The sequence below is a fragment of the Vicia villosa genome, unplaced genomic scaffold (genome assembly GCF_029867415.1).
Source record: "Vicia villosa cultivar HV-30 ecotype Madison, WI unplaced genomic scaffold, Vvil1.0 ctg.006090F_1_1, whole genome shotgun sequence".
Lineage (NCBI taxonomy): Eukaryota > Viridiplantae > Streptophyta > Magnoliopsida > Fabales > Fabaceae > Vicia > Vicia villosa.
Window position 1 is genome coordinate 13,993 of NW_026706726.1, and position 12,805 is coordinate 26,797.

The following is a 12,805-nucleotide window of genomic DNA, read 5'->3' on the forward strand; positions in this document are numbered from 1 at the left end:
GATCTGAGTCTGGAAAGAGAAAATGAGAAAAAGAATAGAAGAAACCGGTCAAATGATAAGTGGAATGGAGGGAAAGTGAAATTTTGGACTATTAAAGTTATGATCCACTAAGAGTGTGACATATGGCAGCAAAGTGGATGAAGGATATTAGTTAATTAGTCAATTACGAAAGAGGGTATAATTTAGTGTAAATTAATATTGTGCAGAAGGGTAAATTAGGGGGATCTAAGACATGTTTCAATATTAGGTAGGTAGTTGATAGTATATTAAATTGTTTAACTGTTTTGTATTTTGAAGGTCAAGTAGCAGTTTGTGTCTTGATGTTCAATATACTTTGTTATAACATATTGGATTGTTAATTTTTATGGTATAAATTATTTATAGACAAGAACAAAAGATTGAGGCATATTGAGTAATAACAACAAAAACAAATTTTATGTATTCATGAAATGGATGAACGACGGGACAAAGAACATTCTCTTTTTACATATATGTTGAGGAAGAAAAGGGAGGCAAAAGTTATGCTTAATAGAAATAATATACTTCACCAGAGGAAATAAAAGAGATTGAAAACAATGCCAAAAGAAAATACTCCATCTTTATATAAAGCTATGAGCAAAGAAGTTTCAACCTTCAGAACACCACTAGCAGAGATTTCTCCAAACATACTAACTCATGGATATCACAATAATGAAGCACCTATTCACAAATATGTTGTAACAAGTTCAGTTTAACGTACTCAAGCTAAATCATCCTCAAACACTCAACCAACTACAAGGAAAAATATTAGAGTAAAAAAAATATCATTAAGTCATGTCAACAATTTGAGAGTCAATTTAGCTAAAAGGTTTGATAACACATTAGCTAATACAACTCCAACACCATCAAACACAATTCCATGACAATATCTCAACCAAATTCACTATTTGACGATGATAATGTAGATGATTATCTTTACGATGACTCAAAAGTTATCAACTTTAGGGCTTAAATACACTTTTGGTCCTAGTGTTTTAATCAACTCACAAAAATGATCCTACCGTTTTCAAATCCACGAAAATGGTCCTTACATTCACTTCCCCATTCAGAAACGCTGATGTGTCAAAAAAAGGCTTATGTGGCCTGACTTACATGGAATATCACAATTTAAATTCATTTTGATTATTTGCAAAAAGTCTGAAAAAATTTAAATCATAAATAACCTAATCCTTAATTCATTTCAATAAAACCATTTCATGATACCCAGAACACATTCTTCACCAAAACACAAAAAATTTAAAATCATAAATCACTTTCATCATCACTTTCAACTACTGGAGTATGTAAATCAGGGTATGGTGGACCCGGTAAGTGTTTTGATTATGTAATTCTCTTCATCAGAACCACCAAAAGTTTTGTGTAGCTTCTGTAAAACCCTCTTCCCCATATTCTGCTCAACCATTTCTTCTTCTTCTTCTTAATTTCTTTGAAAGGTCTCTAATTGTTCTTCTTCATTTGGTTCTCTGCAACATCCGTCGTCCCAACCAAGAATGTAATCGCCAAATTTTGATTGAGAAAGTTTCCAGAAAATAGTGTAGTTCCAATTGAAAGTTGATGAGTTTTTAACAAGATCAGAGAGTTTATTTTGAAGAGAATCAACACCAGCAACGGCACTTACCACCAACAACGATTAAAACAATTTCGTTGGATAAACAATTAGTTATGAGAAAATGAAAAGTTGGAGGACCAAGAACGGTTTGAAGCATGAATTTGTCTTGTTCATTCTATGATAACATGCGGTTTGTTGAACCCATCTCAAAAAGGAAAAGTATATGAAATGGTGGTGAGTGATGAAACATACATTAAGGAGAAATAAAAGAGTGTTTTTGTTTTTGGTGTACGGAAGAAAGAACTAAGAGATGTTTATTTTTGTTGGTGGTGGTGATTGAGAACGTGAAAGAAAGGGTGGTGTGGTGCGTGTGTGAAAATTGAAGGAGGGAGTAGTGTGGCGTGATTGTGTGTAGGGTGGGGGTAGGATAAGAGAGAGAGAGAGAGAGAGTGTGTGTGATAAAGGTGTTATGGGTATTGAAATGGTTTTGATGAAATGAATTAAGGATAAGGTTATTTATGATTTTAGATTTTTTTGACTCTTTTACAAATTATCAAAATGGATTTAAATTGTGATATTTCATGTAAGTCAGACCATGTAAGCATTTTTTTTTGACACATCAACATTTCTGAAGGGAGGTAAGGACCATTTTCGTGGATTTGAAAAAGACAAGACCATTTTCGTGAGTTGATTAAAGCACAAAGATCAAAAGTGTACTTAAACTTTTTATTTAAATTGCCTATTGTACTACCAAAAGTAATTATTGTGTATGTTATAGGTTAGAGTTCAAGCTCCAATACAAATTTAGATGGAATATTTTAATCCAATCGAATTTAAATATTACTTTGGTCAATAAATCAAATCTTCTATCTAAAGTTAGGTTGTGCTATATGACTCTCAATAAGTATGTCGTACTATTTTAAAATGGAAATCAAGAAAATAAGAAAAAATTGAAAGAGGATGATTGTTATGTGAAACTTTTATGTCCAATTTATTCACAATCAAGTATTTTATATATAATTTTTTTTTGTAATATATGTATTTTTATTTATTTCTTAATATATTTAATATTAAGTGATCGTGCGAACACAATTTTTTTACTAGTTATGAGGTAAAATAAAAGTTAAAGTAAATATTGGTAGAAAAAGATAATGCTATTTTTATAGAAGCGTTAAGTGTGTTGTCCGAATGTTAGACGCAGAAGAGGTGAATGTCCGATCCAGGAGGGTGATGAGAGAGCGAGAAGGGGGCATGTGTCCAACAGGGAGGCTGTGTTGCAAAGAAAACAGGGGGGGCATGTGTCCAACAGGGAGGCTGTGTTGCAAAGAAAACAGGGGGCTCCATTTGGTTTCCATTACCTACTTTTCTTTTCTAATCCACCCGGGGAATAGGATCGCTTTATTCTCTTCTCTATCTGCCTGCACTCACATACATTTTTATATTCTAATAATAATAAACAAGGAAATAAGTCACTCTCATGATCTCATCCTACCACACACACACTGAGTGAACCGTAGATGCTCTTATCTGCATCTCAAACCCATCTCTGAATCAATCTTCTTTCTTACATTTCTATGATCAATCTCTGAATCATTCTTCTTTCAGTAATTTCTTACAATGAGTGGAGCTGTTATTGTTGCTATTGCCGCTGCTATCGGTAATTTACTTCAAGGATGGGATAATGCTACTATTGCAGGTCTCCTTCTTTCCTTTTTTTCTCATCATCATGTCCGATCTTATCTTCATATTAACTAAACTAATCAATTTGCAGGATCTATTTTATACATAAAGAAGGAATTTCATTTAGAAAGTGAACCCACCGTGGAAGGTCTTATTGTCGCTATGTCACTTATTGGAGCCACCGTCGTTACTACATGCTCCGGTGCCCTATCAGACTTGCTTGGACGACGCCCCATGTTGATTATCTCCTCCCTCCTTTATTTTCTCAGTTCTCTTGTCATGTTTTGGTCTCCAAATGTTTATATACTCCTCTTTGCAAGACTTTTAGATGGTCTCGGTATTGGTTTGGCTGTTACCTTGGTACCTCTTTATATATCCGAGATTGCTCCTCCTGAGACCAGGGGATTACTCAATACACTTCCACAGTTCACTGGTTCTGCTGGTATGTTTTTCTCCTACTGTATGGTCTTTGGGATGTCACTCACCAAATCTCCAAGCTGGAGACTCATGTTGGGCGTTCTTTCAATCCCCTCTCTTTTTTATTTTGCACTCACCATCTTCTTATTGCCCGAGTCTCCAAGATGGCTTGTCAGTAAAGGAAGAATGCTTGAGGCTAAAAAAGTTTTGCAGGGCCTTCGTGGATGCCAAGATGTTGCCGGTTAGCTATGTTTCTTCAATTATTACTTGCATTTTCTCTATTATTTTATCATTTCTATTTTAATTTTTGTCTTTTCTCACGACCAGGTGAGATGGCTTTATTGGTGGAGGGTCTTGGAAACGGGGGTGATACATCCATAGAAGAGTACATAATTGGTCCGGCCAATGAATTAGCGGATGAAGAGGATCCATCAAAGGCTAAAGATCAGATCAAGTTGTATGGGGCTGAACAGGGTCAGTCCTGGGTTGCCAGACCTGTCACTGGACAGGGTTCCATTGCCCAAATATCTAGATTTGGAAGCATGGCAAATCCAAGTGGTCTAGTGGACCCTTTGGTGACCCTATTTGGTAGTGTCCATGAGAAGGTCCCAGAAAATGGAAGAATGGGGAGCTCTCTTTTTCCACACTTTGGAAGCATGTTCAGTGTTGGGGGAAATCAGCCTAAGAATGAAGATTGGGATGAAGAAAGCCTTGCTAGAGAGGGTGATGACTATATATCGGATGCTGCTGCCGGTGATTCTGATGACAATTTGCATAGTCCATTGATCTCACGTCAAGCAACTAGTATGGATAAGGACCTGCCTCATCAGGCACATGGTAGCCTTGCAAACATCAGGCAAAGTAGTCTCCTACAAGGGAATGGAGGAGAGCCTGTTGGTAGTGCTGGAATTGGTGGTGGTTGGCAGCTAGCTTGGAAATGGTCTGAACAAGAAGGCCCAGATGGAAAGAAGGAAGGTGGTTTCAAGAGAATATATTTACACCAAGAGGGTGGTACTGGATCTAGACGTGGCTCTGTGATTTCACTTGGTGGTGATTTGCCAACAGATGGTGATGCTGTACAGACTGCTGCTCTAGTGAGTCAACCAGCTCTTTATAACAAGGACCTCATGCATCACCAGCCAGTTGGACCTGCTATGATTCATCCAGCTGAAACAGCTGCAAAAGGGCCAAGTTGGAATGATCTTTTTGAACCGGGGGTGAAACATGCATTGTTTGTAGGGGTGGGACTTCAAATTCTTCAGCAGGTAATAATATGTTTGCTATGTTTTTTGTTTCCATCTGTAGTAACGTTGTGCTTTAGTTCAATTTTATTCTGTGATGAAACAAAACATTCAGTGTTGTCTCCAAGTGGTTGTTAATGGTTCTTATTTTCATGTTAGTCGCTTCCTTGAATATGTTTAACATGGAGCAGATTAACTATAAATTTTAAATGATATCCTCTGCATTACATTTCTTAGATTACTAGGAATCTTCATGTTATGATAATTAAGCTTGGATTGTGCTAAGTGATATACCTTGACTAGCGGCATAAATCAGTGTTAGTGGTTTGAATCTAATGCATACAATTTCTCTTAAAATGCATCTGCCAAAGTTTTGAGACTTTCAGATGTTATGGGAATGAAATTATTGTAGTTGGTTTATGAGTGTAAAACCATTCACATGCTTTCACCCAGTAGCTTAAAATTTTAAGTTATAGTTGGTCCATGACAGTTGTTGTGAGAGCAAGTCTGTTCTCAAATGTAAAATTAAGAGAGGATGTGGAAATGATTCAAGCCAAAATTTTCTTCGGCAAAATTTAAAAAACTAGACATTTATTAATGAAAAAATTATGCACATCATTGTATCTAACTTCAATGAAATTCCTTTCTTAAAAAAACACTCGTGGTGTTAAATAAACTTCAATGAAATTGGAAATTTTAACTTCAATGAAATTCCCACCAGCTTAGCTACATGGATCAAACAACGCACAATGTCCGTTAAGTTCAAAGGTAGACCATTTACCTAAAGCTCTCTTAATGGTTGGCCTATAGTTTTTCTTGATTTTACTCTCACTTTAACAGTTGGACTATTCATTTCATTTAGCCAACCTTCCTTACTTCTATGGATCTTCTCCACATATGCCCAAACCACCCAAGTTAAGACTCTATCATACTGTTTCTTAATTAATAGTATATATGAATTAATGGTATATGATATTAAAACCAGCTTTGATTAAATTGTGTTGAAAATTATTTTGGCATACTAGGTTATTATTATATCCTGATTGAATTTCCTGTCTTTGAGACTATGACAATCTTAAAAGGAAAATGTCAATTGGATTGGAACTATTAATTCATTTCCACAAAAACTTCCTATTATTGAATGTAATCAGTCGCATTTCATTTTATGAAAATTAATAGCAAAAATCCTTTGCGTCAGTGATGTTGAATAAATTATACTTTGTTGGTTGTCTTATTACTGCTTTTACTAAAGATTATCAATAATGAGGCAGTTTGAAATCAAGCTAACCCTTATCTAGTGGAAGACAATGTTACTATAGGATCACCCATACTTGATGTATTCTATTGTAGAAGAAAATCAGAAGAAAAAAATGAAAACAAAATCATTGATGACATATTTCAAGCTTAGAGACAATTTACCTGCTGAAGTTTCCAATTAAAACAATTACGTTTTGTTTATGAACCAATATTTGGTGCTTGACTCTGTTACTGAATGAATTGTATGCTGGACTATCATTTAACTCCTCTTTGAATCAATGCAGTTCTCCGGTATAAATGGAGTCCTCTACTATACACCACAAATTCTTGAGCAGGCAGGTGTTGGTTTTCTTCTTTCAAACCTGGGCCTTAGTTCTACTTCATCGTCTTTTCTAATTAGTGCAGTGACAACCTTGCTGATGCTTCCTTGTATAGCTATTGCCATGAGGCTCATGGATATTTCTGGCAGAAGGTATCCATCTCCCCTCTACTATTTTCTTTTGACATCTGTAGCTCACATGGGTAGAAATATGTTTCCAGAGGTGGATGTATGTTGGTGGGGTTTTTGTCTTCAAAATATCATGTCTATTACATTTATTTTACCTCTGCTTTTCAATAATCTCAGATTGATGTCAACAACAATGTGGGTTTGACAGTTTTTACTCTTTTGCTGTATCATGTTTCATTGTATTCTTGATATTTATACTGGTTCCATTGGCGGTCTTTAATTTATTTTATTTAAAAAGAAAAACTTTTCTTCTGTTTATTTTTTGTGATTACATAAGAAGGTATTTAGGAAGATGCTCAAATTTTGCTATTTTAACATTGTAGGGTTTTTCATTTAGAGTCGTTTAAAGAAATATCTTTCTATGGTTACATTACTTTGTTTTACTGTACAACTTATATTGATGTTAGGATGTTTTAGTTCAGTAATTCTTGTGAAGGATAATACAAGGTTATAAAAAACGAACTGTTATTAGAGATATTATTGAAATAGTTCTCTTCATAATTTGGGTTCAAAGGTACAAAACAAGGCTACTTTTTAAGAACTCTCTTGTCTAATATTCGGCGGATTATTTGCTTACTATGTTTTTAAAATTCTTGCAGGACTTTGCTGCTCACTACAATCCCCATCTTGATAGTAGCTCTTCTTATCTTAGTCCTAGGGAGTCTTGTGGATTTGGGCAGCACTGCAAATGCATCAATCTCAACCGTCAGTGTTGTTGTTTATTTCTGTTTCTTTGTCATGGGATTTGGGCCAGTTCCCAATATTCTTTGTGCTGAGATCTTCCCAACTCGAGTCCGTGGTCTCTGCATTGCCATATGTGCTCTTACCTTTTGGATATGTGATATCATTGTCACCTATTCACTCCCAGTTATGCTGAATTCTATAGGCCTCGGTGGTGTGTTTGGTTTGTATGCAATCGTGTGCTTCATAGCTTGGGTGTTTGTCTTCTTGAAAGTTCCAGAAACCAAAGGCATGCCACTGGAAGTGATCATTGAGTTCTTCTCTGTCGGAGCAAAACAGGCTGAGGCAGCCAATCATAACTGACTGAAGGGTATGATAAATTGGAAGTTTTGACTGTACCTTTTAATTGTTTTCAATCTACAGTTTTGTTTAATTTTTTTTCTTTTCGGTTTATCTTTTCTATTAATATTTTATTTTTGTGGGCTGATATTGAGGAACATGAAACTCTGTTTCTGTAAAAAAAGAAAAAAAGAAGTTAATTTTTCTGATTTATTTATGGGAATATAGTTATCTTCATTCAAAAACGAAATTATTTTACAATTGGTACAATGGTGATTGGCGCTGAATTTGGTAAGAAAGACCATTAAGTTTAATGCCACCCCACCATCTATTAGGACCTTATTTATCCCCTATTTTTCACTCTATTTATCCCCTATTTTTCACTCTAGCCCTTATAAATGAAGGATTTAGATGACTTTTTATACCTTCATCCGATCTTTTGAAAAACGCATTTCGTTGTTCGATACACTCATTATTCATGACAAAATAACACACTTAATTGTGCTTTGCCACCTCTTATTCATTACATTCCAGTACATTCCAGTAGTTCTGATACTTCTGCAACACAATCTCATTCATTAGGTAGTACAGAGACCATGTTGCATATTAGGTCGCAATCATCTTTCGACAGTGAGTCGGAGTTATTTGTTACCATATCCTCATCTTTTACTGGGGGGTACTTCCTTCACCTATCCCTTTGTTTTAGTCTATTTTGGTGAAAACAACTGTCTCTCAACATGCTTCTTGACTTGGTCATTTATTTTGGTCTGATATGGCTTGTAACTGCTTTATTCTTCCATTTCCTTCTCTGCCTTTTTCTTTCACTGGAACCTTCGCCATTGAGTTCTCGACATGAGATTCTTCCCTTTTTAATTATTTGATTCATAGGAGCGCTTCTCTGAAACATGAAACTTTTCCCTATGAGTTAAGGAAGACCCTCTCCCCATCTCGAAGCATTTCCACTTCTGGTTACTTGACCCCTTTCTTCCGGCTAGTTAATCCCACTATCCCTTGGGAACACCTGAAGCGGACACATAAGTGTTGGGTCTACCCCTTGTTGAGTGGGAAACTACTTTTTTCGAGGAACCCTGATTGCGTGTATACGCAAGTATACATAATGTATAAGAGTAGTATAAAAGATTGTCGAACCCACAGAGACCAAACGGTCAATCTACCGTTACTATTGCTACAATGTTTATCTAAGGCGATCGTTAGAAGGTTTGTAATGGACAGGAAAATTAAGTAATAAAATTTTAATAAATATGATAACGATCATGCTAGAATGTGATTCTCGTTGACTAAACAATACTCTTATTATTTTTAAATAGGATTACATACTGGACAATATTTTCTGCTTTGAAAAAGAATTAATGAACAGGAACTGTCGCTCTCGCGTATTCAGAACCAAATTTTACTCCCTAATCTTTACTTACATTCCCATTTTGCATTTATGTTAAAGTAGTAAATCCATTTTTAAGGAATTAAATTTTTTACTCGGTTGAAAAGTGATTTTGGTTTGAAAATTTAACTTAAAAGGGTTTCCGACTTTCACTCGGATAACCGGATCCTAAGCCTATAAACGCGTTTGTAAATAGTTTTAAAATCATCCATTTTTAAGGAATTAAATTCTTTACTCGGTTGAAAAGTGATTTTGGTTTGAAAATTTAACTTAAAAGGGTTTCCGACTTTCACTCGGATAACCGGATCCTAAGCCTATAAACGCGTTCGTAAATAGTTTTAAAATCGTTTTATGGAAATATCAAACTTTCCTAATTAATCAACAAAGTGCTTCTGCAGTGTCTTTTAACTAAAAACAAATCAATTTTATCTTAAGTATCAGAAGACTTTCAATCGTATCTGATGTATTCACGGATTAACTTTCGTAATAGCCGGCCAAATTAAATCCAGAAAAATTGTATAAAAACCAAAACATCCCATGATATTAATCCTAAGAATAACGAACATAGTATCTTCGAATGGACGGTCCTCACATTCCATCATCAATAATTTAGCTGGACATGATTACAGTAAAATAAGAAGGATTTATTTGAAAGATGAAATTAAACATAATGATAAATAAGTCGATGCAATAAAATAAACGAGCGAGGAAAATAAATAGACTTAATATAAATAAAGCTGAATTAAATAAAAACTTGTCTCGAAGAAGCGATAATCTAGTACAAAAAGTAAATCAATGAAAATACTTGAAGGTGGGAAATAAAATAACGTCAAGATTAAAGGTTTCTCCAAACTCGATAGAGAGTCAATCAATCATACGATAACCTTTTGGTGTGAAAGGCTAAGGCTTACAAATTCGACAGTATATGCCTTAAGTTTGTACTAAGCTTGGATGGATTGTAAAATGAAGTAATACTCCTATTTATATAGTTCTAAAATCCTAAAATTTTATGTTGTGGTTATTGACTTTATGTGAGAGAATGTAAGGAGGAGTAGAGATCATGGTCAGAGCGGTTGAGAAGATCATGGGGTGAATGGAGGAAGTGGAAGACCATGCCAAACCCTTTTCCAACTACTGCAAAAATACAAAGGATGATGAACACCATTCCCTTGTGTTGCACCCCAAAATTTATCCACTTATATTTAACCTGAAGGAGGTTTCACATCACATTCATATACATATTTTCATATAGGTCATTCATCCAATACATGCATCCATAGCAATGTTTCTGTTCAAAAGTTGACAAGGAGGAAGCTTCTATCAAAAGATTTCCTGAATAAAAGAGATGAATCTGAGGTTCAAGTGGATTGCAACATTTTCATCAAGTTCTTCCTGAAATTAGGGTTTCATAATCTGCAACTCAAGGCATTGATTGGAGGATGTAAGCTTGAGGTTCATCTGGCCACCCCAAATCAGGGTTTTTGACCAAAGTCAACGTAGTTGAATTTTTGGTCAACTATTAATCAGAAACTGATTTTATGATATGAGGTGTCATGAGGTCCCATGTGGAGGTACTCAGTGAATTCTATTGGGTGATGCATGATGGATGTTGAATTGAAAGTTTGATCAAGAAATTCATCTGGGACAAAAAGTCAACTGTTGACTTTTTCAGGAAATTGGTCAAAGGCAAGGTCAAACTTCATATTATTGACTTTTGGTGGGAAATTGACCAAGAAAGTAACCAAAAATAATAAAATAAAGAATAACCAAAACTTACCATTTTTGGAATGGTAGTTATTATGTGAATTACCAAAAAAAGGAAAGTGGAAAGACTTTGTGAATTTTATGAATTTTAAGCATGGCTGGTCAGCTCACTTCACCACCATTTTACACGTGGCTATAGACATTTTTTAGAGAGAGTTTTAACATCAAAGTTGTTCTTCTCATGGAGAAGAACAATTTTGTAGTTTAAATGTTTTTAATTCGAAGCTTAGATCAAAAGATACAAAAGTGCAAAGTAGGAAGATTATCAGGTCAAGCTGCCAGACAGATTTTCTCGCCAGCGCAAGAAAATGATCAAGCAGCTGGTATGCCAGTTTTAAGACGAGTTTTAGAGAAATGCAAGTATCACTTTAAATCAATTCCAATGAAAATTTGATCTCTTCCACGACCTCTATCCAATGGGTCAAGAATCATGTCATTTGGTTATGTATTGAGCAAGGTAGCAAGCCTCAAAGTCATGCATCTGGAAGTTGCATCGCGAAAACGCACCAGTCCAAAATTCTTGTCACATGAGCGTAGTTAATGCAGTAGCATACATCCAACTACCAAGGCGTTTTGAATGAGTTCCAAGCCATATTCCTCAATCGTCTCAACATCACTCTTGTTCAATCCCAGGTCCTCTTTTATTTGAGCATAAGATTTCACCAGGAGAATGTCTAAGGACCGAGTTGCATGTGCTCAAATTTGGCGTCGTGAGGGTGTGTTTGGTGTTCAAAGCATCAATTGGAATTCTGCAGTATGACCTACACAAGGGCTGACTAACATGTTACTTAAAATAACCATGCATAAAGCTGAGTGAAAAAAGCTCACCAAAAGCTTACCATGTTCACATACTCCTTGTTCACTAAGTTTGTGAAAAGCATCCACTACAACAAGTCACACCATAACTCAATGCACTCACTTATATAAACCTCAAAGCCTCACAAATCACACTCACGATTCATTTTCATTTTCATTTTCTCAGTTTTAAAACTACCCACTCTCTCTTCTCTCCACTTTATTCTCTCTCAATATCCTCTCTCTCCAATGAAAAAAGTTTGTTACAAAATGCAACAAACTCCATAACCAACTTCACCTTCTCACCACACCATCAACCTTCATCAACCAACTCGGTTATCACCTTCATTCTCACATTGGCATTGCGTTCATTATGACTTCACAAGAATCACCATTGTAGTAAGCATCACCTTAGATCTCATCGAAGCAAGCATCATCCTCTCCGTCTTCAAGGATTCAAGGGGAAGACTGAGTTTATTTCTTAGTCATTTGAAATCAATCGAAGCATCTGTTACGCACATATCAAGATCTAAAACTTAAAGAGTAGAAGTTTTCCGAAGATCTTCATTCAAGATTCGCTTCAGGTAAGTTTTCGCTTCCCTTGCATTGTAGAAGCATGTGATAGCGTTAGCACCACTATGTTTTCAAATTGCTTGTTGTATATTACATCCAATTCTTGGATCCTTGAGGTGTTTTCGTTTTGTATGAAATTAAGTTTGTTTAGATGTTCAAATGATGTGGTTAAGATCCAAGCTACGTGAGGATTGTTTTGGTATGCTGAGAATGCGTTTTGGTTAAGTTTAGTGATGTTAGGGTTTGTAAAATGGATTCGGTTAAGATATTAGAAAAAGAATTAGGAAAATCTGAGGCCGGATCCATGATCAGTGGCGAAAACTGAGTGGAGTGGTGGTGGAGTTTTTAATTTATGGAATTTTTTTACTAGTCTCCGCCGCCAAATTGGCCAGATAAGACAACCAGAGATGCTCTCCGGCGTCCGTGCATGTTGTGTTTGATTTCATTCCAAGGTGCTTACATGGCGTGTGCGTGTTGGCTCTCATTCCCATTATTTTGCAAATTTTGTTTTATTCATATGATGAGTTCATTACGTGGAAGGTTGTGATTGGCTTAAACATGTG

At 35.6% G+C, this 12,805-nt stretch overlaps 1 protein-coding gene across 1 annotated transcript; it reads left to right on the forward strand.

The window, feature by feature from the left end:
* Positions 1-2,794: 2,794 nt before the first annotated feature.
* On the forward strand, positions 2,795-7,928 carry LOC131642916 (monosaccharide-sensing protein 2-like). The gene is made up of 5 exons (XM_058913077.1): positions 2,795-3,284; positions 3,360-3,926; positions 4,013-4,950; positions 6,468-6,655; positions 7,291-7,928. The coding sequence occupies exons 1-5, from the start codon at positions 3,206-3,208 to the stop codon at positions 7,733-7,735; spliced, it is 2,217 nt and encodes a 738-aa protein (XP_058769060.1). The 5' UTR covers positions 2,795-3,205; the 3' UTR covers positions 7,736-7,928.
* The last annotated feature ends 4,877 nt before the right edge of the window (positions 7,929-12,805 follow it).

Bases quoted from the DNA above. Each gene is read 5' to 3' on its own strand.
- LOC131642916 (XM_058913077.1), top strand. From the start codon at position 3,206: ATGAGTGGAGCTGTTATTGTTGCTATTGCCGCTGCTATCGGTAATTTA. The intron at 3,285-3,359 runs GTCTCCTTCTTT...ATCAATTTGCAG, and splicing joins GGATAATGCTACTATTGCAG to GATCTATTTTATACATAAAG. The intron at 4,951-6,467 runs GTAATAATATGT...GAATCAATGCAG, and splicing joins GACTTCAAATTCTTCAGCAG to TTCTCCGGTATAAATGGAGT.